This window comes from Mesocricetus auratus, unplaced genomic scaffold (genome assembly GCF_017639785.1).
Source record: "Mesocricetus auratus isolate SY011 unplaced genomic scaffold, BCM_Maur_2.0 Super-Scaffold_100011, whole genome shotgun sequence".
NCBI classification, from domain to species: Eukaryota; Metazoa; Chordata; class Mammalia; order Rodentia; family Cricetidae; genus Mesocricetus; species Mesocricetus auratus.
In genome coordinates this window covers 80,694,307-80,720,975 of record NW_024429195.1, presented here as the reverse complement: position 1 = coordinate 80,720,975, position 26,669 = coordinate 80,694,307, and the positions used below count along the sequence as shown (strand labels likewise).

The following is a 26,669-nucleotide window of genomic DNA, read 5'->3' as shown; positions in this document are numbered from 1 at the left end:
TTAGCCTTTCTGAATATAAAGGGGGACAAGCAAGGCTGATCAAAATTATACTTCACAAGCTGGGATCTTTACATAGTTTAAAATAGTTGCTTGAATGGAGGGAAGATATGGGATTCTACCTAAATTTTGCCCTCGTTCATTTTTTTCCCCATCAACAGTAAAGATAGAATCTAGTCAAGGAATGGTATTCTGAGGGGTCTTTAAAAAGCAATGCAGAAGAATGGTGCAGCTGCTAAGAAAAGGAGCGTGGGAGTTTGTCGGAAGTGTGTTCTACAGGGCTGGGGATGACTCGGTGGTGTACTGCTGAGCTCATGGCCTAAGTTAGATTCCTGGAGCCCAGTGGTAGAAGAAGAGAGCCAACGTCCGCCAGCCATTCTCTGACCGTTAGGTAATGTGACAGTAAGAAGAGGAAGAGGAGGTGGTGGCTGCTTCACCATGGATGGACATTATGAGAAGGACAGATGCTGAGTGGCCCTGCTTCTGTGAGGTCTGGAGAGCAGGCGGGTTCTTGGAGATGTGGTGGAGTGGTCTTGCAGGGTGGGGACGGGGTGTCCCCACCTACTGAGTGTGGTGGTTTAGTGTTTCTAGAAGGAGTTCCCGAGCTGGATGGCGGCGATGGGAACCCAGGAGTGAATGTACTTAAAGACACCAAACTCCACTTAAAAATAATTAGGATGATACATTTTGTTACATGTTGTTATTTTATGGTAATACAGTAAGAAACCACAAGCCCAAATCAAAGCAGAGTGCCTACAATGTCTTTTTTTTTTTTCTTTTTCGAGACAGGGTTCTGCCACTGTGTAGTTCAGGCTGGCCTGCCCTGGGACATCTGCCCCACTTTCCTGAGTGCTGGAGTTACCATAGGCTGTTTCCCAATGCTGCCCAGTGTACTGGAGCCTCCCAGGACCCCACAGTGTCTCATAGTGGCTTTGTCAGAGCTGGTGGCGGCTGCAGAACTGTCCTCTCCACTTCCCGGCATCAGTTGTACGTCGTGTTGTTCTCCTGTGTGCACAAAGGACTCACTTTCTAAATCTACACCTGCTCCTGTTTCTACTTGTTTTTTGTTTGTTTCCTTTTGGTTTTTGTTTTTTGAAGACAGGGTTTCTCTGTGTAACAGCCCTGGAACTGGCTCTGTAGACCAGGCTGGCCTTGAACTCACAGAGATCCGCCTGCCTCTCCCTCCAGAGTGCTGGGACTAAAGGCGTGCGCCACCCCACTCAGCTTCTGTTTCTGCTTTTACAGAGTTAGTTCCATGACTAGGTGGGGCATTGTATTCATGACGTCACATTTTCGGTGACATTATAGAGGAGCTGAGATCCCTTTAGGCTTCTGACACTTGTCCTTGTGCCTCAGTGTGACAGTGACAGGTGTTGAGGTGGTGACACTTTTGTGCTGTCCAGCCCTGGGGAGCCTTGGGCAGCTCTCTTCCAAGCTGTCCTGTGGGGATTTCCCGTGCACCACAGCACGTTTCAGGTACAGAGAAGGCAGATGGGCGCCCTTGGCGGGGCTTTTTGTAAATAGAAGCCTTAACTGAAGCAGGCTCTTGGAGCTTCCCACACAAAGGTCATCCGTGAAAGGGGAGCGTCTGGTTCCTTCATAAGCAAGCCTGCTTCATCTACGTCATCCAGAGGATCCTGTCACACTCAGAAAATAGCATCACCCCCTGCAGCCCTGATCACATAGCAGGGTCTTTGGTGTTAGATGCTGAGGAGTTTGGCTTCAGCCCTCCTGGGGTGAGTCCTTGTGAACTGTCCCCTCCTGTTTTTTTCAAATGTCAGTTTATTTGCACTCCTTGCCACATTTGTGAATGAATCACTCACTACCACCCTGTCACCTGTCACCCTGAAACCTAAGGCCATTGAATGAGGGGCGCTAGTGAAAATGTGTCATCTGTTGGGGAGTATTGTAGATTCATTCACATATGAGATGCCAGTGTGGGCACAATCGTGCTCAGTCATGCATAAACCATCACTGGTGGGCCTGGAGACTGGGTATAAAGTGTGGTTTTGAAGTTGGTGTACGTGGGAAGACTGTCGGGGTTGGCGTCTGGCACTGTCTGCAGGTCTGTGAGGCTTTCCTAACTTCTGCTGGGTTTCCCAAGGGATCTGTCTCCCAGGGCTGTAGCTAGGACTGCCCTACTGGGGGTCTGGTCATGTTACTGGAGCCATCACTAGGTAAGGTGACCCCGGTGGATACTGTGCTGCTGTTCATAGAAAGAAATAGAAATAATGGGTGGCCTGCATTTTATTTCGTTAGGATTGTGTTTTTAAAAATATTGATTGGAGCGGGGTGGGAGGGCATGCAGGTACCACAGCACACCTGCAGAGAGGAGCAGGTTCTCTCCTTCTGCCCGTGGGTTCCAGGGATCGCACACAAGGACTTTTGGCAAGTGTTCCTATCTGCTGAGCCATCTTGCTGGTCCTCCTGTTTGTTTTAGAAAAACATGCACCGTTCACTGTTGCAGCCAGATCCCTGTGATTTGGGGGAAGGGAGTTAACAACACAGACTCTGGAGCCAGACTTCTCAGGTTAAATGCTAGTCTTATTGTTGGGTGGTTGTATGGAAACGATGTGACTTCTCTGTGCCTGGATCATACGCATGCACAAGGGAGGTAACGCAGCATGCTCTTCATGGGATTGCTAACAGGGTAAAATGAGGCAAGTCTTTGTGGATGCATGCAGTCCATGGTGATAAGCACTTACGAACTACTAGCTGCCAGCTGGGGCACAGCAGTGTGCACTTGTAACCCCAGCTGTTTGGGAGGCTGTAGCCAGAAGATCACTTGAGTCCAGCGCTTTGGGACCAGCCTTGTGACATAGTGAGACTCTGTTTCACAGAGACTTGACAGCTGTCCTGATGTGCTTGTCCTAAGTCATGGAATCCAGGGATGTTGAATTTGTGAGACTATTTGGTGTTTTGTCTTAGCTCTAGAAAGTTCCTCGTCTCCAGCACTTGGTGCCCTGTGAGGTAATTCAAGTAAAGTCTGACTCATAAAATGATAGAAGGTGAAAGAATGCAACCACATATTCTTTTAGCAGTGTAGGATGGTCTCTGTTTGTCCCAAGCTTAAGTGCAGGAGTCTGCTCTCCAGTGAGTGCTAATGGCTACTTGGGTAAGTGTATTTCCTTTCTGTCTCTTAAAAACACTGTTCAGTGTCTGATCTTAAATGCTCCTGAAGGTCCTTCAGGGAGCCCTGGAGCCCGAGGTCTCAGTGGGTCGTTGATTTTTCCAGCATCATCAGACTGCAGAGTGATTGCCTGCTTACCACAGCATCTCAGCTTTGAGATGCTTTCTACTGTCTGCCCTTTCGGGGTGGGAAATGAAAAGAAATCACAAATTCTCCTTTAATTCTGGGAAGACCAACAGGGCTGCGGAGTGCTGTCTTCAGACTTTGAGGTGTGTTTGGACAATCTTTCTGGTATCTGAAAATGATGTCGCGACCGTGGACTCACAGTGTGGACATGGTGTTTGGCATTGTTGCCTGCAATTCTCCTGCTTTCTGAATTTACTCTTGTTAAAAATCATAGTTGGTAGTAATATAAGGCTAAATGTGAATTATTTTCTAGAGGTACAAAAATAGGAAAGTATTCCAACATAACGCTGTCTCTTTCATCTTAAGACTATCTTTTCAGTCCTGGGGATCCAATGGCCTCACCTCATGCATATCGGACATGTGCTTGACACCAAATGTTGTCTCTTTCATCTTAAGACTATCTTTACAGTCTGGGGGATAAAATGGCCTCGTGTATGTCGAGCATGTGCTCAACACCGAGTCACAGCCCTTACCTCCCAGCTTGGACTGTGGTAGGGGTCCGTTTGAACTCATGGACTTGTAAAGTAGAAGAATTTTTTTGAATTCCTTTAAGAAAGTATAAAAGTAATGTAATAGCAGTCTCTCAAATGGAGAGTCCTGCCACAGAAAACAGTACAAACTGTTTTTGTGTTCAGTGGACCCTGATGGTGTCACCTTTGATAAGCCAGCTGAAAAAACGTCATTGGCTCACCACACAGGTGGTGTTACTAAGTAGAAAAAAATTAAAGGAGTCAAGTGTTGGGTTAGCTATGGCATACACGTGTAAGTATATCGAAGTTTTACGTAGTAGCTTAAGGTCATATTCTCAGTGTCTCAGTGTCTGTGGTGTGAGCTTGTGGTTGAATAGGAACTACAGAGACTGCCACACAGGCCTGTAGTAAGGCCAGCTTAGGATAGATAGGGAAAACAATGGTAGCCAATACATTGAGTGTTAGCGCTCTCCCTCTCTCTCTCTCCCTCTCTCTCTCTCTCTCTCTCTCATTCTCTCTCTCTCTCTCTCTCTCTCTCATTCTCTCATTGGAGCACGTGTTCGTTCTCAGTGTTAGTTTCATCGACATGTGATGTAGATTCCCCTGAACTCACATGAAAGACTCTCAGGATCCCCACCATGGATTTAGTATATGTATAAAGCATTCTGCCATGGCCATTGCCACAATCAAGTTGAGAATGTTTTTACCACCCGAAAAGAAATTCTGTATTCAGTAAGAGTCCCTTCCTCACCCATCTGACACAGCCACCAATCTGCTTTCTGTCCCCATGAGCCAGCTTTCCCCTGCTCCTTCTCCCCGTCTCTGCAGTGCCCTGTGGATGAGCTGCACCCCTGGCCTTGGCTCTGCCCGTCCTGGGCATCACATGAATGTGTAAACTGCTCTTTTCCTCTACAAGCTGGTCAACCCTCATCTGTGCCATGGGATAATGGATTCCTTTTTTGCTCCTAGAATTGGTTCCTTCCATCATGAACAACTTGTTGAATCCAGATGCCATCTTCTCAAACAATGAGATGAGCCTGTCGGACATTGAGATATATGGCTTTGACTATGATTACACTCTGGTGTTCTACTCCAAGCATCTGCACACTCTCATCTTCAACGCTGCTCGGGACCTTCTCATCAATGAACATAGGGTAAGGCCACGGAGACCTTCTGTCCTGTTCCCCTTTGATGTCTGCAGAGTAAACAGCCTTGCACAATCATGCCAGACCCTGGACTTGTACAGAAGTCCTGTAGTGAGTGGCTATGGAGGAATGAGAGGTTCTTGATCCATTCCAATTTTCCAAGTGACTCTTACTTATCTAGAACTTATTTTTTTGTATGTGTGTATACACGTGTGTGAGCATGCATGCACATGCATGCATGAGTGTTTATGTGTGCAGGCGCATGGATGTGTGCCAGTTTGTGTGGGAGTCAGAGAACAACCTTGGGTGTCATCCTCAGGACTATTGTTCACCTCTCCTAAGACAGAGTCTCTGATTGGCTGGGAGTTCACCAATTAGGCTAGACTCCTGGTTGGCAAGCTCCACCCTTCCAATTCTGACATTAAAAGCATACCCTTTAAACTTCCTATACTACCCAAGAAATGTGACGTGACCTCTGTTTCCAGGCAGAGCCCGGCTCTCCAGGGCTCTGCAGCGGTTTTGGAGCTCTCTGTGTGCTGCACATTCTGTCTTAGGAGGTGTTCTCTGTTGAGCTCTTCTGCCCATCCATTCCTTCTTCCCTCCCCATGCTTTATTTATGGCTTTTTTATTTTCATGTAACAACTTTTTTCAGGACCTCATAGCGGGAAAGTCCCCAGCTAAATGCACAGACAAGCGAGGTATTACTGTGTTAGTGCAGGAGCCAGTGAGTTGCATGGGTCTGAGTATGGAGGAGACAGCACCAAGGTTGTGGGGTCAGACCAGGACAGAAGCCCTAGGCTGCTGCTGCTTTCCCACAGCGGGGCAGACTTTCGATGTTTGTATTGTTTCAGTAATGTCAGGGAACAAATCAAAAACTGGAGCCAGATTCTGTCACATGTTGACTGAGGCCACTCTGCACACAAACACAAATTCCAGGGCACTGTGGTGGCACCGCTACAGGCAAATAAAGCCTGTTTCTTCTCACTGCTCTCTTACTTCCAGTCACGCCTGAACTCCCATCTTTTTTTTTTAAATTTTGATCTGCATTTATTTTATGCTCAATTTATTCCCGTGCCATAAGTTTCTGCTTCTTCAGTTTCTTCTGGGATATCTTTTTCTTCTGTGCAACCTCCTCTTCTGGCTTTGGAACAATCTGTTCCTTTTCTGTGAGGATCATCTCGATGTGGCAGGGGGAGCTCACGTATCGGTTAATCCGGCCGTGAGCTCTGTAAGTTCATCGACGCATCTTAGGTGCTTTGTTCACCTGGATGTGCTCGATGACCAGAGAATCTACGTCTAGACCCTTAAGCTCAGCATTACTCTCTGCATTTTTAAGCATGTGCAGCAAAAATTCAGCACTCTTTTTTGCCACCGACCCTGTGTCCAGCCCCACTGTTTGGCCTGGGCGCACCTGCCCACTCCACCATTGTACCGCCGGAACGGCACGCATTGCTTCTTCAAAGTGACATCTTTCAGGTATTTGGTGGCTTTTCGGATGTGCATACCCTTGATGGCCTGGGCAGTTTCACGGGTATTCTTAAAGTGAACCCGGAGATTTGAACCTCTTGACTTGCATGATTTTGTAGGGTTTTCCGGGTCGAGAGAGTAGCGAACCATCTTCTCAGGTTACCTCAGGTCGTTTACAGGAAGAGCCTGAACTCCCATCTTTGAACCACCCTTGATCCAAGGCTCAGATACACAAGGAAAATGTCCCAGTCGGCATCTCTGCCTGGCTATCCACGTGGAAGCGACCAACGCCTCCTTTCCAGGGCAGCACGGAGCCTGACGTAGGAAGTGGCATGGCTGGAAGCAGCCCCCGCCCGAGAGCTCTGATGTGAGGCCACTGCACTGCTGCTGCTCGGTGCTCTGGAGGCCACAGCTTCCAGCTCAGTCTGCAAACCGCTGGCTGAATGTCTTACTACAGGTGTGCCTTCAGCTCACCTCTACCCCTCCATGAGGAAACCAAGTCTGAAGGGGCAGCATTATCTACAGGATTTCAGAGGAAGGACTGGGAAAATGTTGAAGGCTCACACAGTACTAACATTTTTTTTTTCAAGGGCACCTTGAGTTACATTTAGCACTTATTTCAATTTAATCTATGAGGGATAGACTTATGGACATTTTATTTGTATTTGACTTTTGGCCACAGAGAAACTTTGGTCACAGTTCTATAAGAACTTTAAAGGGTTATTTTTGATTAAAATACTTCTAGAAGTGATGCACGAGAACAAGAGAGCAAACATGTTGACATCTAATGCGAGAGCATCTTAAATACAGCAGGGTCAGTAGTGCTTACAAAAACGAGGGTCCTCCTACTGAAAAGGAGCCAAGTGTCAAAATAAGCACGCCCTGTTATTGTCACCGATTTGTACTAGGCAGTAGTGTTCTTCCCGGAAGGTGCAAGTGGGGAATCTAATCACCCAAGGGTTTAAAATGTGGTTTTGAAGGCGATCTCAGTGTGGGGACAGCTGACTTGAACAAAATCCCTTCCTGGAATCCACAGCAAGTCATCAGTGACAGCATCAGAAGTCCTCTTCCCTAGTTGGTGCAGAAATCTGTGAAGGCACTGTGCAGAATGTGGGCAGGGGAGGTCACACCCCTTCTGGGGTGTATATGAAAACAAAGGCGCATTTCCTAGACAATGAACTGTATGTAAACTAACAAAAATAATCACTTAGAAAAAACAGTAGGTAAGCTCGATAACAGCAGATTCTAAGGAGAAAGTCTTGAAGACGCTCCTGAACAGTGGCTTCGGTTTCCCGGGTTCTTCATTAAGAGACACACCACACAATGATGATGATGACAACAGTCACCAGGACACCACACCACACAATGATGATGACAACAGTCACCAGGACACCGGTCCCTATCACCCACATCCTGCAGTTCTTCCACCAGTACTTTCTCTTCAGCTTGGCAGCACTTGTTTCAAACTGAGACGCACCGGCCTGCAGCGCATCTGCACGGTCATCCAGCTCCGAGAGCTTCTAGTTCTTTCTAACACCTTATCCACGTTGACTCTCATGATGTCAACCACCTCATCGACTTGATTTTGTGTCTGCTGGAGTCTTCCATTGCTGCCAGCAACAGCACTTGAACTTCCCGAAGGCACACATGTAGACATGTTAGCTGCGGCGGTGGCGGCAAGTGGCCGAGTGTTGGGTGGACTTTGGGCAGTCAGCGACTGAGGATGTGCTATTTATATTTATGGCTTTTCTGAGCCACAGCCTGACATGGGTGCAGGAAGGATAATGGGGATGACATGGACATGATTCTGGAGGGAGTCAGGCACTGGGATGGTCAGTTGTGAAAGCCATCTGGTAGACCCGCTGAGGACCCCAGAGCAGAGAGCTAAGGAGGCACAGCAGATAGTGGGAGTAGCTTTTTCAGGGAGTTGGGGGAAGAGCAGGGGGGGTGTGATTTCAGTCTGCTTGGCCAGCAGCGGTGGGCTAGGGGTAGTGAGTAACCTGGAAACCGAGGTTGTGACATCTGCGGTTTGTTCCCTCTCAGATGTGACTGTAAGGGAGGTGTGACCAGTGTGGAGAAACCACCCCCCTGATGCAGATACTTGATCAGAGGGGCCAAGTTCCCTTTAGTTTAGATCCTAAACATTTGGTGCAGTTCACTTTCTGCTTTTATTTCTTGGTGGATTTCAGCAGTTATGTTGTCCTGAGCTGTAATGCAGAAGTGGCAGGAAACGCCCTTTTGTCTTGTCACTCAGCCTGAGCAGCAGCCGTCTTCTGTTTTGTCACTTTCTTCGTTTGTCCTACTCCAAGGGGAGCAGGCCCTGAGTCACAGATAACTCTGCCTTTGCTTTCCACCCGCCGCTGTCCTTAGCAGCTCTGAATGGCCACCTCTTGTGGGGCCAACCGCAGTGTGCTCTGAGCTTGCTATCACTTGGAACATAGGGTCCTTTCTGGTGTCCTGTCCTGTGCTGTCCTCAGTGTCTGTCTGTGCTGTCCCCACTGTCCTGTCTGTCCTCACTGTCTGTCTGTGCTGTCCTCACTGTCTGTCTGTGCTGTCCCCACTGTCTGTCTGTCCTCACCGTCTGTGCTGTCCCCACTGTCTGTCTGTCCTCACCGTCTGTGCTGTCCCCACTGTCTGTCTGTGCTGTCCTCACTGTCTGTCTGTCCTCACTGTCTGTCTGTCCTCACTGTCTGTGCTGTCCCCACTGTCTGTCTGTCCTGTCTTCACTGTCTGTGCTGTCCCCACTGTCTGTCTGTGCTGCCCTCACTTTTGGCTGAGTGCTGAAAGTGCCTGTTTTCCAGCCGATCACTTTCGTAGCTTCCTTTGTGGTCCAGATCCACGCATCTATCCACTCTGCCTCTGACTTGGTGTCCTCTAGAAAGTGGTTTTAGGAACATCACCCCCCTCAGGGTGTTGTGGTCATCAAGTGCCTTGCTGTGTAGACACCCAGCAAAACTAGTCCCAGTGTCAAAGCTTCTCACCCACACAGCCCACCTGCTGCTGTCCTCTGTCTTTGAGACCACAGGCAGCACAATAGGTCTGTGCTCAGGTCGTCTGGTCGAGGCTGCTCTGCCACTCCATGTCGCCCTTCGCAGCTTCAATGCCTTTCTGACAGGACAACTGAATATTCACGAAGGCCGTAACTTCTGAGCAGAGATGAGCTAGTGCATAAAGTAGAAGGTGAAGTCATGATTGAGAAGCCACTAGATTGGAGATTATTGGAATCTCATTATATCTATTTGTTGCTTTGATAAAAGAATCATTATAATACTAATTATATCAGGCATATTAATAGAGCCAGTGATGCAGTTTTTCTCTTGCTCTGATTAGACAAGTACTTCTTCCAAGAAGTGTTGAGTTAGTTCTGGGTCCTTCTTCCTGCCAAAACCTCGTGAGCTCACAGGGCTGGGAAGACATCTGCATTTGGAATACACAGTGGTAGACCAGTCAGTTTGAAATTTAAACTCCTTTCAGAAAGCAAATATAAAACGTTCAGCTCCTTTAAAAAATACCTTTTTTTATTTTTTAAACAAGAATAATTTTTCATAAAGAGAAATAAAAAATTGGATAATAACTCTGTATTTTCGTTTCATATGCCTATTGATGAGCAGTGGGGATCTTGGAAGGGCTCTTGTCATCTTCTGACTCACACCTTTGTAGATGTCTTGTGTGTATGTGTGTGATTGTGTGTGCGTGTGTGAGCATGCGCTCGTGTGCATGCATGTATGTGCACACTGAGAAAGCCTGAGTTGTTCTCTGGAATGTTGAGACAGAGGCTGTCTTAGTCAAGGCGACTCTGATAGAAACAGACAGGCATAGCGCTGGAGCTTTACATCCTGATTTGCAGACAGGCAGGCATACATGAGATCACTGAAGCGTTCATGGTATACACACACACACAGGCATGAGATCACTGAAGCGTTCATGGTATACACACACACATAGGCATGAGATCACTGAAGCGTTCATGGCATACACACACACACACACACACACACACACACACACACACACACACACACACACACACACACACACACACACACGGCCTGGCATGAGCTTTTCAAACCTCCAAGCCCAGCCCCAGTGACACAGTTCCTCCAACAGGCCACGCCTCCTAATCCTTCCTAAATAGTCCACGAGCTGGCGACCAAACATTCAACTATATGAACCTGTGTGTGGGGGCCGTATTCTCATTTAAACCACCACAGGTCGCCACCTGGCCTCAAGCTTGCTGTGTGGCCTTAAACTTCCAATCTTCCTGCCTCTGTGCTGCAAGGGTTGGGATCACAGGTGTGTGCTGTCACACCCAGTGTCATGGGTGCTGGGGTCACAAGTATGGATGAGTTTTTGGATCCTAATTCAGACCCTCAAGCTTGTGAAGCAAGCACGTTGTCTAGTGAGCTAACTCGCCAATCCCCTACATGGCCGACTTTTTTATGTGGGTTCTGGGGAGCAAACTCAGGGCCTCAGGCTAGCAAGGCAAGTGCTTAGCTCACTGAGCCATGGCTCTCTCCCCAGCCATAAGTAAGAAGGTAACCCTCCAGCACTCAGGAGGCAGAGGCAGGCAGATCTTTGTGAGTTTGAGGCTGGCATGGCCTACAAGGAGAATTCCAGAACAGCTAAGATTGTTACACAGAAAAACCCTGTCTCAAAACCCCCCCCAAAATTTTAAATTATATTTTTATTTATTTGGTGTGTGTGTGTGTATGGAATTATAGAGGTCAGGACAACTTTCAGAAGTCAATGCTGTCTTTCTACCATATGGAATTGAACTCAGTTAATCAGGCTTGGCAGCAGGTACCCTTGCCTGCTGGACCATCCTGCCGATCCCCTCTTCTTGTTAAGTGCACTGGCAATCACCTGCTTGCTCAGATCCGAAGCCTGGCATCCTCTGGCTCCTCCCATGTTAAGATTGTTTGAGGCTTAGCACATAGAAAAGTCACAGAGATAATACTGAGTTCCTATCTGTACGCCGTGTCCAGTTCCTCACCATGCTAATGTTTTGGACCTCGCCACATGGAAGATTAGGTGCTGGCATGGAGCCTTCTCTAGTCTCTGCTTGTTGCAGACAGTCTGTCGTCGGTAAGGACTGCTTAGTGCACCTCTGAGGTGCAGTCCATCCTCGCTCAGGATAGCTGAGCTCACCGCTGAGGTGCCCTGCAGAGTGTCTGGCTCCTGGGTTGGTTTGTTGGTTTTCTAAGGTAGGGCTGGGTTCCGGGTTTTGAGGGAAAGAGTTCAGAGGCCAAGAGTGGTTGTCATCACCACAGGAGACATGTCACCGGTGTTGATCTTGATCAGCTGCTGAGGGATGGATGTGAGGCTTCTCCGCGGCACAGTGACTTCATACCTGAGTCTGTGCTGTCCTTCTTCGCGGTAGTCACTCTGGCAGAGGGCACTCTACCAGTCTGTCTGATCCGATCCCATGTGCTCTCACACCTCCCAAGACAGGCTTTCTCTGTGTAGCCCAGGCTGTCCTGGAACTCACTCTGTAGACCAGGCTGGCCTCAGACTCAGAGCTCCAACTGCCTGCAATTAAAGGCGTGTGCCACCGCTGCCCAGCTCCCGCACTTTTTGTCTCTCCCGAAGCCACTGCTGCAGTCTGAGCAGTCCTCACCTCTGAGAGCCTTGGCTGCCTTCCTCTCAGCCCCTGAGTTTGTTCTCCACTTGATAGCAAGTGAGTCTGTTTTTAAAAAGATGTGTTTTACTTTTTATTTTTATGTATGTGTGTGTCTCTGCACATAAGAGTGGGCGGTGTCTGTGGTGGCATTGGATCCCTTGAGCTGAAGGGATCTGGGAACTGACTGAGCCAGAATTGTCTTCACAGTTTCCCTCTTTATTTTTATTAATTCTAAAATAAATAAATGTAAGAGCAGCAGACACTCCCTGAGCTGTCTGTCTCTCCATTCCTGAGAGTGGGTTTTTAATGGACCTGCCAGTGCCAGCCACCTCCTGTGCACTCCTTGCTTGCCTGCAGACAGCGCAGGCCTTGCTGCTGTGTCCTGTCAGCTGTCTGGCTCTCTTTATAGCGTGGGTCACTGCGAGTGCGAGGCACTGTGCTCCATGGGTGTCCACTTGTTTGTGGCATGGCTCCCAGGGTAGAGTGGGACTTCCTCGGGACCGTCGTGCTCTCTGCAGCACTCTCAGCCCTGGCACAGTCCTGACAGAGTGTGCGCTCACCCAGTGCCCGGCCTGCGGGTGCATGAACTCTGCAGCGGGTGAGCGCGCTCACCCAGTGCTCGGCCTGAGGGTGCATAAACTCTGCAGCGGGTGAGCGCGCTCACCCAGTGCCTGGCCTGCGGGTGCATGAACTCTGCGGCGGGTGAGCGAGCTGTGCTTTGTTTGGGACCAGCATGCTCTAGAGGCTCTGCTATCTTTGCTTCCCATTTTGTGAGGTTTGAAAACTTTGTTTTCAGTTAGACTCAGGCCACGTGAAATACCAGACGAAAAGCACTGAAAAGCCATTTATAGGCATTCTGAAGCCCTCAGTGGCGTTGTAGAAGTTATTCGCCATCCAGAGAACTGCAGTTAGTCACAGAGGTGGAACCCAGCCGGGCTCCAGGGCTGCAGGAATTACCCATGCGTGGGGGACACCCGAGTCCTCTGTCGCACTGAGGTATTAACGTTGCCGGGGCTGCTCTGTACAGGGGAGCTTTGGGCATTATCAGGGTGCCCATGTCCTTCCTGAAGCTGTTGTCCTGCTGAGGCTCAGCTGTTGCTGTCTGTCGTCGAGGCCATTGGCTGGAAATCCTTCTTCTCCGCTGCTGAGCTTCTAAGTTAGTGCTACTGCTGTCACAGGGAGCAGTGAGCCTCCAGGAGAGGGCCTGTCCTGGTTAGTTTCTTGACAGTTTGACACAGCTAGAGTTGTCTGGGAAGAGGAACTCGACTGAGAGGATGCCTCTATGAGGCTGTCTGTAGGCGAGTCTGTAGAACATTTTCTTGATTACTTACTGATGCAGGAGGGCCCAGCCTATTGATTTGGGTTCCACCTCTGGGTGCTATAACAAAACAGACCCAGCAAGCTATGGGCAGCACACTAGTGAGCAGCCTTCCTCATGGCCTTTGCTTTTTAGTTCCTGCCCCAACTTCCCTCAGCAATGGGGCGTGGCCTGAGAGTTATAAGCTGGAATAAACCCTTTCCTCTCCATGTTGCTTTTGGTGCTGGTATTTCATGTAGCAAGAGAAATCCTAACGAAGCGGCTGCTGGGCTGATTCAGGATGGGTTAAGTGGGTTAGGGATGGGCCTGGATGTGACACAGATCCAGGTGTCCGTGCTGGCTCAGCCACTCTTGTGACCTTGGGCAAGTCCTTGACTCTGACCTTGAGAAGTCTGAACCCCAAGTGGGCAGGAGGGGCTGTCTGCCTTGTGCTGGGCAGTGGCTGAGAGATGCTCATGACTCTAAGCACGTCTTCCCAACCCCACCCCAGGCTAGTGGAGGCTTCAGGGGCGCTGCTGTCCTGGCCTTCGTTCTAGAGCAGAGCCTCGTCACCATGGCTGGTTCAGTGTGGGCTTTGGCAAGTGTCTCGGTAAATATCAGACTGTACATGGTGTTCAGGAGTCTTGAGAACACCCACTAGGAGAAATATCAGGTTGGGGATGTCTTGGCACACACAGCGGTGTAAGATAAATGAGCCCAAATGTGACATTCGAGTCAGCTCTCTGCAGCCGGATGGGAAAACTTGCCATGTGCCTTCTGGCAGGCTGTGCCTGGTGGTTCCCGGAAGCCGGCAGCAGTGTGGCTTGGCAGGCTCACTGGGGGTCTTGATGCCTGTCCAGCTTTTATTTCTGTAAAATGGGCGTGGCAGCAGATGCTGGTAGGTGGGTGCCCTCAGTTCTGGGCTTGAGGGGAGGAAGTACCTGGATTCTCAGCGACATGGAGGAGGGACTGGTATTTTTTGTATAATGTGAACAAGGCTATTTACTTAGGAAATAGCAGAGACTAGGCCGTCTCCAAAAGCCATGTGTTCTCAGAACAGTGGAAGCGGATGGGAGCCACCGGCTGAGAATGTTCCCTGGGACGGTAGCTGTGGGGTTCCCCAGCCAGCACGGCTAGGTGAGAACGGTGACAGTAGGGAAAGCTGAATGAGACTCCCCCTGCAAAGACCTCATCTGGATCCCAGGGGAACAGGGTCGTGGTAACGTGAAGCTGACAAAAAGAAGGGAGGGTTTATTTTGGCTTGCAGTTTGAGGGCACAGCCCATCATGGCAGAGACATCTTTGAAGCAGGACCAGGAGGACCTGGTCACATTGCCTCTATAGTCAGGAAGCAGCAGAAAATGCTGGTATAGGTGGAAGTTTCTGTCCTACAAGCCTCTCCCAAGTAACCACACCGAGGTTTAATATCAATTATAAATGCTCGGCCAATAGCTCAGGCTTGTTACTAGCGAACTCTTATATTTAAGTGAACCCATATTTCTTATCTATGTGTTGCCATGTGGCTTGGTATCGTTTCTCATTATGGCATGTCCATCTTGCTTCTCTCTGTCTGCTCTAGACTGGAGACTCTACCCTTATTCCCAGCATTCTCATTTTGGCTCTCCTGCCTAACCTTATCTTGTCCAACTACTGGCCAGTCAGCTTATAAACCACTCACAACAACACGTATTCACACAGTGTACAGGAATATTCCACACGCTGGTGCCTAGTTCTCTCTCTAGTCGCCACATGGGGTGCTGCTACCCATGCCTAGGGTGCTGTGCCCCTCCATTAATCCAATCTAGAAGCTCCGCAGACATGCCCAGCGTTTGTCTCCATTAGGGTTGACCATTGCAGAGATCTACATGATACGTTAGGGCTCAAGCGGATGAGGTCTAACCTCAGCCTGGACAAATAGGGCCCATGGCAGGATGGAGAAACAGAGGACCAAGTTGGGGTCTGTCTCTATTGGGGTCACTTTGTCACCAAAGTGTAACGACTCTGGAGTGGGTCTGTGCCAGTCCTGAACTTACTGCCCTCTTTCCTTTCCATTTACTTGTTTATTTTTAATTTAAAGACAGGGACTCAGGTAGCCCAGGCTAGCCTTGAACTCAGTATGTGCTTGAGAATAACCTTGGACTCCTGATCCTTCTGCCTCAGTTTCCTAAATGCTTTGACCCCGGAAGTGCACCCCCACGCCCGTTCTCTTCTTTCATGTGTAGCTCAGCCCTGTGTCCTCTCTCCTCTCAGTACCCTGCGGAGATCAGGAAGTATGAGTATGACCCAAACTTCGCCATCCGTGGACTCCATTATGACGTCCAGCGGGTGAGTTTGAGCTCCTATTTTTCTGTAGTTTCGTGGTGTTGGACATAAAGTGCTGCTTAATAAAACTGCTGATTTAGCAAATGGCTCGGGATGAAGTTCTGTGGGGTTGCAGAACCAAATTATTCAGTACATTTGGTAGGGCCAATTGGAAGGTGGCCTTAGAGAGGCGTGCATCCCAGGCGCTGTTTGGGCGTGGCTGCCGCATGTTGGGGGAGGAGCCAGCCGCCACGCCCTCTGTCCCTTTTCTGTTTCTCGCAAGCCATTTCCTTAAAAGGCTCTCAGTTAATAAGCGAGGCTTTTGGAAACGGTCGTGCAGTGTTCTCAACCTGTGGGCCGTGGGCCGTGACTCCTTTGGGGGTTGAACGACCCTTTCACAGGGATTGCCTAAGGCCATGAGAAAACACAGACATTTATATTATAATTCATAACAATAGCAAAATTGGAGTTATGAAGTAGCAATGAAAATAGATTCCTGGTTGGGGTGTCACCACAACAGGAGGAACTGTAGTAAAGGGTCACAGCATCAGGAGGGTTGAGAACCGCTGTGTTAGGGGAGTGTCGTATTAACAGGCTTGATGACAGCCCTTGGATTGTTCATCTTTCATGCAATTGTTGCTCACATGTGTGCACGTGTTTGTTCTTAAAGGCAGTGTTGATGAAGATCGACGCTTTTCATTACATCCAGATGGGAACCGTCTACAGGTAAGCGTTAAGCGGCAGCTCCCTCACAGGTGCAGCCCAGGGGCTTTGCATTTCAGGGCCCGATGACTGACCAGGGGTGAGGGAAGTAGCCGTGTGTGGATCACTGGTTCTTCACCCAGACTCACGCGTTCAGGAATACACGAGAGGCCTGGTGCATGCTAACACTGTGGGTGTGGCTCATGCTAACACTGTGGGTGTGGCTCATGCTAACACTGTGGGTGTGGCTCATGCTAACACTGTGGGTGTGGCTCATGCTAACACTGTGGGTGTGGCTCATGCTAACACTGTGGATGTGGCTCACGCTAACACTGTGGGTGTGGCTCACGCTAACACTGTGGGTGTGGCTCACGCTAACACTGTGGGTGTGGCTCATGCTAACACTGTGGGTGTGGCTCATGCTAACACTGTGGGTGTGGCTCATGCTAACACTGTGGGTGTGGCTCACGCTAACACTGGGTGTGGCTCATGCTAACACTGTGGGTGTGGCTCATGCTAACACTGTGGGTGTGGCTCACGCTAACACTGTGGGTGTGGCTCACTCGTTCACTTGTTCAGGAATGCACGAGAGTACATTCCTGGTGCATGTTAACACTCGGGTTGGCTGTAGGAGTGCCTTCAGGATCTTGAGGGTGGGTGAGAAGCCACACAGGTGTACAGCTGCAGCCCGGTGGCAGGTGGTGGAGGGCATGCATGCCCTCAAGTCGTGGAGAGCCATTGGAGGAGGCTGGTTGGGACACTGAGGGAGGGTCCTGGGAGGAGGCTGAGAGGGGAGAGGCTGCTGGGGTGAGGGAGCATCTCCTCCTCTCTGTGAGGATTAGGGAGTCAGATACTGACTCTTTTTCTTGTTTATCAGAGCTTATAGAAATCTGATTTAAAATGAAGGGTTTTGGATGTTGACACTTTGTACTGGGGAGGGGTTCAGAGTAAAGCAAGTCTGCAGGTAGACTGTGCAGGGGCTGCAGCCCTGTGCCCCGCCTCCCCACGCCAGCTGAGAGGGCTCCTCACAGTTTCATCGTTCGCCAGTGTGGTCATGTTCGTGATTTGTTAGGTGCTGACACTGCCCCTGCTGTGGCAGTTGAGGGTTAGCTTTCAGGGCCCCCCCTCCCCCGCAGTCGTGGTCTCCTCACGAGGCCTCAGCTATTTGCTCCGGCAGTCACCCCTGCGCAGACTCTGTGTAGGCCTCACCCTGTGGACTCAGGCAGAGGAGATGTGCGCCTCCATTTCCTTCCTTGTACAGTGTTTGCTTTTTTCCTGAAACTTAGTAACTTTGTTTTTATTTGCTTCTTTTTCTGCCCAGGTATTGTTGCTTTTTCAAAATGTCATGTGTCAAGCATGATTATTTCCCAATAATTTAAAAGCTTTTTCTTTTTTAAAAAATGGACTCTGCCTTCTTGTCCAGTGTGGCTGCTTGCCAGGGGGCAGAGTTTGTCAGGGGGCAGACGTTGTCAGGGGGCAGAGTTTGTCAGGGGGCAGACGTTGTCAGGGGGCAGAGTTTGTCAGGGGGCAGACGTTGTCAGGGGGCAGACGTTGTCAGGGGGCAGACGTTGTCAGGGGGCAGGCGTGGGGTTGATCCCAGGACCAGATGCAGGTTAACTGTCTGTCACAGAGTCAGGGTCATCAGGGTTCTGAAAGCCCTCACCATGTCTTCTTTTGTCCCTCCCTCTCCACCTCCTTCCTGGCCTCCCTCCAAGCTTAGCACAGTGCGGTTCATCCTGCACTGAGCCCCATCTCAGACCCTGATGGCTGCCCACTGTTGGTAGACTTAGGCTAAAGCCTTAGGCACAGGGCTAGGCTTATGTTTTTATTCAGCCTGCTTTCAGCTCTTGGCTGCTTCTACACAAGTTTTGAACTGACTGGATTTGTTAGGACTCTTAGTTGCAAGTAACTGAAAGCTAACACGGTTGCATTGCTTCGTTCTCAAGCAGCAGCTGCAGTTGCATCCTCTGCTGCAGGTCTGGAGAGAATAGGAGCTTCCTGTCATTCACATGGCTGGGCTCTGAGCCTGACCCTGAAGTCAGCTGATGAGTGGACGAGCTAGGTGAAAGCTACTGCAGGCCTCTGCTTTGCATTCCCCGGAACTGCAGGCCTGTCTCCTGCTCCTCTCCCCGCTCTGTGGCTTCTGGGAACCCCCGTTTCTGCCCCCACCTGTGGCCCACTCTAGTCTGTCCTGTTTCATACTCCAGGCCTGAAGTGGGCCTGCTCTTCCGACCTGACCCCCATTCACCCTTCACCCGTGCCTGTGTCCCTTTTGTTTCTGTGCTAAGGGCTTAGGGCTCAGCAGGAGGAGCTGGATGAGGTGTTTAAGAAGGGACGTTCAGGTGTAAGTCCGGCAGTCTCTCTGCTGCCAGAGCAAAGTGAGTCTCCAGGTGCAGGGCCTGTCTCGGGGGTCAGTCTGACTTCCCCATGGGAGCCCCAGCTCTGCCGCCTCCACGTCACGGGTCTCAGCAAGCTTTGATGCTCTGGAAGCCCAGGTGTCTCTATAAAATGGCCAGCTCCAGAGCCTGCTTGTGCAGCTGGCTGTGAAGTGGAGGTATGCAGCAGGGTAGGAGGCAGAAGGGCCGTTTCTCAGCATGAGGTGAGGAAGAAAGCAGCAGTTCCCGCCTCGCTCTGTTCTGAGATCTGCTGTGTGGTAAGCCCTGTGGCTTGTGTTTCAGCCACAGCAGGGGCTTCTGAAGGACAAGGCCAGGCCTGGTGTGTGTGTGTGTGTGTGTGTGTGTGTGTGTGTGTGTGTGAGGGGGGGGGAGAGGCAGAGAGAGAGAGAGAGACAGACAGACAGACAGACAGACAGACACACAGACAGAGACAGAGGAGAGACAGAGGGATTGACCTTTTGGGGCTGGTGTGTGTGTGTGTGACTGGCCCTCACCTCATCGGATCCCCTTATGATTTTGCTTTTTGCTTGTTTTCTTCTTCCTATGGTTCTGTAGATGGCTACTTTGCAAGAGCTGTTCTCCACGGTCAGTCTAGAATGATCTGGTTTGTTACCAGATCTTATCGGATTGCTAGAGCACAGTATTCTTTTGCTCTCAAAGGCTAGGAGCTGTAACAGGTCAGCCAGTCAAAACCTCTGGAATGCACTAGATGCTTTTAACCCTGGTATGGGGGGTGGAGACTGGAAGACTTCACACAAAGCCCAAGCCACGTCTGTGTGCACCTTACTACCAGGCCGCTTTGCGCCTAACCAGCCTGTTGGAACTTGCTCTGACTGACTTGCCCTGTGGAAGGCAGCGAGGCCTCCTCAGTTCCCTAGTTCCCGGTTCTGTTCCTTGAGCGCCCATCCTGGGGAAGGGTGAGAGAGCATCCTCTGGTTTGCAGCTCCAGGTGAGCATGTGACACCTGCTCAGTTTGCTGGTGGCAGAGGCCAGAGTGACCTTTCCCCTAGAAATGCAGGAACTGGACTAATTTGCAAGTTCCAGGGCTGGCAGGTAGTGGGTGTGCACAGATGGAAGCCGGCTCTACGTCACACAGCTGTCCTCTCACCGAGTTTCCTGCCGTAGGGCATGAGGTTAATCGGTTTAGCCGCTGGCATGACCTTTTCCACCTCAGCACTCAATGTAGGGGACAGTGAGGAAGGAGGAGGAATGAGTCCGGCCCAGGAGCGACCTTGCTCTGCTCAGACGTGTGAAATTCTCCGTCCTTGGGAAGCCTTTCATCACAGTGGGTTGTGAGCTGTGGAGAGCCTGGGTTTAACCCTGATGCGATGTTTCCTGCTTTTGCTAACTTTGAGGAAAGCGTGTGGCCATTCCTGAGGGAAGAAGAGTAACTCTTAGGACAGGTGACAAGTAACTGGGTGCCCAGGTGAAATCCTCCTTGGCACATTGGAGATCTCATGTAGGATTGGTTTTGGCTGTAAACCTGGTTCTTGTTTCCGACAGAGACCTAGCAGAAGCATCCTGCCTGCTGGCTACAGCAGCTCCTGTGTCCTGCTTTGCCTCCCACAGGTCTCCTGCTGTAGTGGGAAACCCATCAGGAGAGAGCAGTCAGAGGCTGCTCTCTGTAGTGGAGTAGCATGATGACAGCATCTGCATTCTTTTCAGGGGCCTCAGTGTTGTCCCTGATGAAGAAGTCATCGACATGTATGAGGGATCCCACGTGCCCTTGGAGCAGATGAGTGACTTTTATGGAAAGGTAAGGAGAAGCCATTGGCTCATCTGAAGCAGTCGGCTTCCTCCTCTGATTGGCAGTTGTATGGCGGGGAAAACATCTTAGGGAGGAAGGGTTTAGCTTGGCTTTTGGTTTCAGAGATCATGGCTCTGGTGCTTCCGGCCTATGGTGAGGCAGAGCATCATTTAGAAGGGTAGGTAGGATGGAGGAAAGGGGGAAGCAGAGAGGGAGAAAGGTAAGGGTTAGGGGCTGAGATACACTTGCTTCCTAGAGTTGAGCCCTGCTTTTTTTTTTTTAAGGCAGGGTTTCTCTGTATTGCTTTGGAGGCTGTCATGGAACTCACTCTGTAGACCAGGCTGTCCTCGAACTCACAGAGATCCACCTGCATCTGCCTCCCGAGTGCTGGGATTAAAGGCGTGCGCCACCAACACCTGGCTGGGCCCTACTTCTTAATAGTCAGCTATGAGTTAGCCAAGAGATTAGCCTATTGGTGACGTTAACAGCCTATGATCCAGTTATTTCTCAATAGCACATCCTGGTAAGAGCAAAGCTTTCAGCACATGCTTTTTGGGGAGGGGGCACTTGTGGCTAAAGAAACTTAACTGTTGGGCTGGCCTGCCGTGTGTGATTGGTGGGACCCTGAGGTCTTGAGAGGATGTAGATCAGAGAGAAAGTCACCATTGGCTCTCGGCGACACTGCCTCTCTGGTGGAGGCTCTTTCCATCTTCTCAGTCACCTCATTTGTCACTGTGACCCTGGAGGTGTGGCTCCACCTTTTGGTCTGAGTCCCTAGAGGCTTCCAGAGGAGCAGCTGTGGCTGTCCAGAGATGGACTGAAGCAGTCTGGGGCTGAGGTCTGCTCAGCTGCCTTTGCCGGGCCTGACCCCAGCTTTTCTCACCTCTGTGACCTCCTGTGAGGGAGTGGCAAGTGTTGCTAGCCTGGGAAGGTGGGAAAGTGAGAGTTGGAGGGAGCCCAGCTCCCAGGCATGCATACCTGGTAAGCACCATTTCGGCGGAGGCCCAGGGACAAGGGAGCACCTGGCTTTCTCACTGTTGAAGGTCCCTGTGTGCACGGGGGCTGACTCCTGGAAGCCCTGCCTTCCTGGCAGCCTCTTGCTGCTTGGCGCCTTGTGATACGGGGTCTGTGTTGCTAACTCCCGCAGAGTTCTCATGGGAACACCATGAAGCAGTTCATGGACATCTTCTCACTGCCTGAGATGACCCTGCTGTCCTGTGTGAACGAGCACTTCCTGAAGAACAACATCGACTATGAGCCCGTGCACCTGTACAAAGACGTCAAGGTGAGGGCAGGGGCCAGGGTTCAGGGCTGTGGCTCTGGGCCTTTCCAGAGAAGGCCAGCTGTGTCTGGGTGGGGAGGGGGTCAACTAGTCTTTCGCTGGGGTCATCGGTCTCTGTGAGTGACCATGGGAGTCATAAAGGAACACTGCTGTCTCAGAGGAATCGGCAGCGTGATCTGTCACAGATGGTGCCCTCTGTGACCTGGACTTCTAGTCCCTTGGCAGTCCAGCATACTGTCTAACCCCGATCCTGCCCACAAGGAGGGTGCCTGCTCTCCACACAGGGGAGGCCACTGCCCATCTTCCAGCTGTGAGCCTGCCGTCACCCCGAGGGAGCCCTTTTCAAACACTTTTCAAATGGTGGATCACCACTGCGCCCCATCATGGGATGCAGCATGCTTTGCTGTACACTGTGCCCCAAGAAGATGCCCGGGGGTGAGGGTGGGGGCGGGAGAGACCTGTTCTTCACGCCCACAAAGGCCCCATGTGGCTCACCGGGGCCTGCAGAAGCCATGTCAGAATCACGGGAGGGCCACAGACCAGCACAAACACTGAGACACACATGTACACGCTTTACAAGTGTGTGTGTTTTGCTTTGTGCTCAGAGTCACAGTTTTATAGTTATATATATATTAAGCTGTGTCAGTTTTCTCAATAACTAGAAAATACATCCATATATTATTTGGTAAATAATAATAGGGTACTTTTACAGTTTTAAAATATAATCTGGTTTTCTTTAGAATGTTTATTTTATTTATTTTTATTGCATTTTAGTTTCATGAACATTTAGCACTTGCCTATTAAGATTATTAGGGTTCTAAATAATATATGTAAAACAGCACAATAACTTGCACATAACAATGTTTCAAATAATGTTAATTTCATGTAAATGTGATTATTAAAAATATATACATGTGTGTTTACATGTAGTGTTTTGGAACAATAATTTCATTTCATTTCATTTATCTATTATGTGTTTTTATAGCCACAATTTTTTTTTTAACCCTGGCTGTCCTGGTACTTGCTATGTAGATCAGGCTGACTTTGAACTCACAGAGACCTGCTTAGTTTCTGCCTCTGTAGTGCCAGAAACAAAGGCGTACATCACCATACCTACCATATATATATATATGTATATATATATTTGTATATTTGTGTGGGTGTGGGTGGGTATTTTGTATGCATGTATGTGTGTGCACTGTGTGTGTTTGGTACCTTAGTCTGTTGTGAGCCAGCCACAACATGGGTGTTAGGAATTAAACCCAGTTCCCCTGGGAGAGCAACCAGGGCTGTTAACCCAATGAGCTGTCTGTCTCCAATGTAAATTTTTGATTGTCTCGATTTCTGGGTTTTAGAGTTCAAGGATGCATTGTAGTTCTCAGCATTACTTTGATAAGAATTGGGCTAAGTTTAAATGTTTTTTTAAATTCTCTTGTTGTGCATACAGACATGTTATAATTAGGACTCATTTGTAATAGAGGAGAAATGTTTATTCAAGGTTGAGTAGAGGCTCTGTTTTGAGGGTTTTATATTAGCTCATTAAATCTTCGCATTGGTGCTTGGAGGTACGTACTACTATTATCACTCCCAATTTAAAGACACAGAGAGTTTGAGTGTCTTGTCCAAGGTCACACAGTAGTAAGTAGTAGAGCCTAGATTTTTAATCCAGGCAGTTTAGTTTGCATTTAACCTTTGCCTTCTGTGTTGCGTAAAATTAGAACAGGCTTATGCTGAAGGCAATTGAGATTAAGATTGTAGCTCAGAGTGGCCTACTCTGACAGAAGTTCACCAACAGTGTAAGACTTACACCCCTGCTCCTGGTACCAGAAAGTTCCCATGAACCTCCAGGAGTCTACAAAGGGCCTGCTACATAGTCCCCACCCCGCAAGTGGAGCTCTGCGGTGACACCTAGCAAGGTCATGCTGGCACAGCCCTGGTCTACAGGGGACTCTCTGCCTTCCTCTTTCTTGCATCTGCCAGTTGGACCTATTGCTGCCTGGTGACAGAGACTTGGGCAGTTTCTGTCTATTGGTAGCATCCAGAGAGGAGGTGTCTCTCTTGTCCCTCTGCCTCTGTCTTGCCTTACGGAACTGTTTGCATCTAGCCATGGGGAAGGAAGGGGACCACCTCCCTGCAGGTTGTCTCCCGTCTGTTTGTTCACCAGCCTGCATGTAAACTACTGTTTGTCACATGGGACTTCATTCAGAATTACACCCATGACCTTTGGAAATGAGGCTTTTGGAAATTGCTTTGGCAACAGCCTCTGTCACCGTGGAAACACAAGCTTTTCCTAAAGTGCCACCTGGGCTCAATGGGCTAGCATTGAGATGTGTTGAGCTTGGGCCGGCAGGCTCCCAAGAGAGAAGTGAGCTCCGATGCCTTGTCCCTGGGGCTGACTCCAGTCCCCTTGTCACTGATGACGAATCTGCCTTTTGACAGGACTCCATAAGGGATGTTCACATCAAAGGGATAATGTACCGAGCAATTGAAGCCGACATCGGTATGTACTCAGCAGCATCTGCGGCACTGCTGTGTGGGCATTTAAACGTCACACCCCAGGGGCTGAGCCGGGGCACAGGTGTCTCCTGGGTATTGTTTAAGGGCCCCGACCCTGGTAGTGCCTGATTTCGTCCTGACCCTGTGGACTTTTCCCTCACTCTTAGAGAAGTACATCTGTTACGCCGAGCAGACCCGGGCGGTGCTGGCTAAGCTTGCTGCCCACGGCAAGAAGATGTTCCTCATCACCAACAGCCCCAGCAGCTTTGTGTAAGTTCTGTTCCCTCCCAGCATCTGGCTCATGGCTCAGATGCCATTCGTCTTAGCAGCTGGAAAGAAACATTCTGCAAGCTTTAAAAGACGTCCGTCCCTTTGATGTCACCTCACCTTGTTGGTCTTGTTCCAGAGACAAAGGCATGCGGTATATTGTGGGGAAGGACTGGCGGGACCTGTTCGATGTGGTCATAGTTCAGGCTGAGAAACCCAACTTCTTCAATGATAAGCGGAGGTGAGGCCGGTCTGCTGGGGACTGGATTGTATTTCGTGAATACAGGGGAGCATGCTTTAGTGCAAGCCCGTCGTAGAATCATAAGCATCTGAGACACAGCTCTGCTTTGAAGCATCCGAGACACAGCTCTGCTTGTAACCTGTCTAACACTCAGCTTTGGGCCAGGTGGGCGTCCATACACAGCATTCTCAGTTCAGCGTGACTTGCTGTGGACGTGTGAGTCAGCCTTTAAGAACTGATAGACTGTGATGGAAAACAAAGATTAATACCACACAGCAAAGCAAGTCTTTGGCTCTGGATGCCTTGAGAAGTGTAAGAGAACCCTACCAATGCCAGGCTGCCTGCCTGGTGGCATCTCTTGAAATAAAGCTAGCTGGTGCATTTAAAATTGCAGCTGGATTTTGCAGAATTGTCTGCCATCCAGTGCAAGGCTCAGCCCTGTCTCATGTAATGTCCTCCAGCCTCCAGAGCTTTTGGGGGTGAAGAGAAGCTGGGGTCAGCACAAGAGTGCTAAAATGTCATTTAACCTGGGGACAGACTAGGTGGCCCCCACTCCTAGAGACCCACATTGTTGAGGATTCTTGTGATAACATTCTAAGTATAGCTTTTGTCTGTCTAATGGTCTAGTTTGGGAAGGTTTTCCCACACCTTCCTGGTCTGTGGTTGGTGACCAGCAGCCTTTCCTGTGGTAGTTCCAAGGACCCTAATGTAAGTTAGTGTAGCATGTGTACCTTCCTTTGGGGATGCTAAGTTCCAGTGTCCTAGGAGTCATAGTGACTCCCGCAAGAAGAGGCAAGCCCCCAAACCGAGCCTAGAGAATGAGAACGGAGGCCAGAGTCTTGCGTTAATCGGAAGCTACATGCTCATTGAGTCCTCACACAGTTCTTAGATTCCTGTGAAAGCTGGGCCTCCCTTCACCCAGGCTTTTCTGACGTGTTTGTCCACAGTGGAGGGGTGCGGGCCCCGAGTCTCCTGGGAGGGATACTCTGCGTAGCACCCTTTCCCCTTATTCTGAGTGTCTGCAATGGTAGCTGAGACATTCCCATTCCCTCTGTTATTTATAAAAGTCCAGCAGTTGAGGATGACTCGTTAATTCAGAATAGCCATGTGAGGAAATGTTAGGCAGCCCTTAAAGATGAGGAAGAGCAGCCAGCATGTCTTACTGCTAATGTGTTTAAGAATATGACATCACACGAGAGATTGCTGACAGGATGAAAAGAGATATAAATAAAAGTGTACAAAGATCTTCATGTTCCTCAGAAAAGGGAAAGTGGGTTTTGATAACTACAGGGAGCTTCTATTTTTGTGACTGGAGCAGCAATTACCCAAAAAGGCACCCTGAGTCCCATGGGCTGTGCCCTCGGGTGAGGGATGGGGCCAACCCTCCTTCCTGCCCCATCATAGCCATGCCCCTGCCGTCCACCTGGCGTCTGACTCAGGGTGGCAGCATTGTTCCTGTAGGCTTCCATTGTGAAGTAGATGCTCTCTGCACTGCCAAGTGTCCTAGGGAAACCTGCCAAGGGTTTTTTATTAGTTTTTTTCCTTAATCTTCATTACCTACTTGTGGGTACTAGGTCTTTGGGGGGGCTGCATAATATGCAGTGGGTTTTGGGGTTCAAGAACTACTTCATGTTCTCAGCGAGTCCTTGTTTGGTGTTGTGTGGAGTGGACAGTCTTTACTATTACCTCGCCTTCTGGTAACGTTTCCCTTTTCTGTTGTCAGACCTTTCCGGAAGGTGAATGAGAAAGGTGTCTTGCTCTGGGATAAAATCTACAAGCTCCAGAAAGGGCAGATCTACAAGCAGGTATCTGTGCCTTTCCCGTTCTCTCTGCTGCCTTGCTTTGTAGTCAGCGCTCACAGGGCTGCCGGTACCGAGACTGTTCAGGCGCTTGGCATAGTCCATCCCTTGACTGGCTGCTTATAAT

At 49.7% G+C, this 26,669-nt stretch overlaps 1 protein-coding gene and 1 pseudogene across 2 annotated transcripts in view; one reads left to right on the top strand and one right to left on the bottom strand.

Annotated features, from left to right (window-relative positions):
• Nt5dc3 (5'-nucleotidase domain containing 3) overlaps positions 1 to 26,669 on the top strand; it is a 55,695-nt gene that overhangs the window by 14,111 nt on the left and 14,915 nt on the right. For both annotated transcript variants that reach the window (XM_040755139.1, XM_040755140.1), the window contains exons 2-10: positions 4,753 to 4,937; positions 15,562 to 15,636; positions 16,283 to 16,338; positions 20,376 to 20,466; positions 21,605 to 21,742; positions 24,179 to 24,239; positions 24,403 to 24,505; positions 24,642 to 24,743; positions 26,467 to 26,548. In XM_040755139.1, the coding sequence (XP_040611073.1) occupies positions 4,753 to 4,937; positions 15,562 to 15,636; positions 16,283 to 16,338; positions 20,376 to 20,466; positions 21,605 to 21,742; positions 24,179 to 24,239; positions 24,403 to 24,505; positions 24,642 to 24,743; positions 26,467 to 26,548 (893 nt within the window). The remainder of the gene's footprint in view (positions 1 to 4,752; positions 4,938 to 15,561; positions 15,637 to 16,282; positions 16,339 to 20,375; positions 20,467 to 21,604; positions 21,743 to 24,178; positions 24,240 to 24,402; positions 24,506 to 24,641; positions 24,744 to 26,466; positions 26,549 to 26,669) is intronic.
• Positions 5,964 to 6,582, bottom strand: LOC121143324 (annotated as a pseudogene).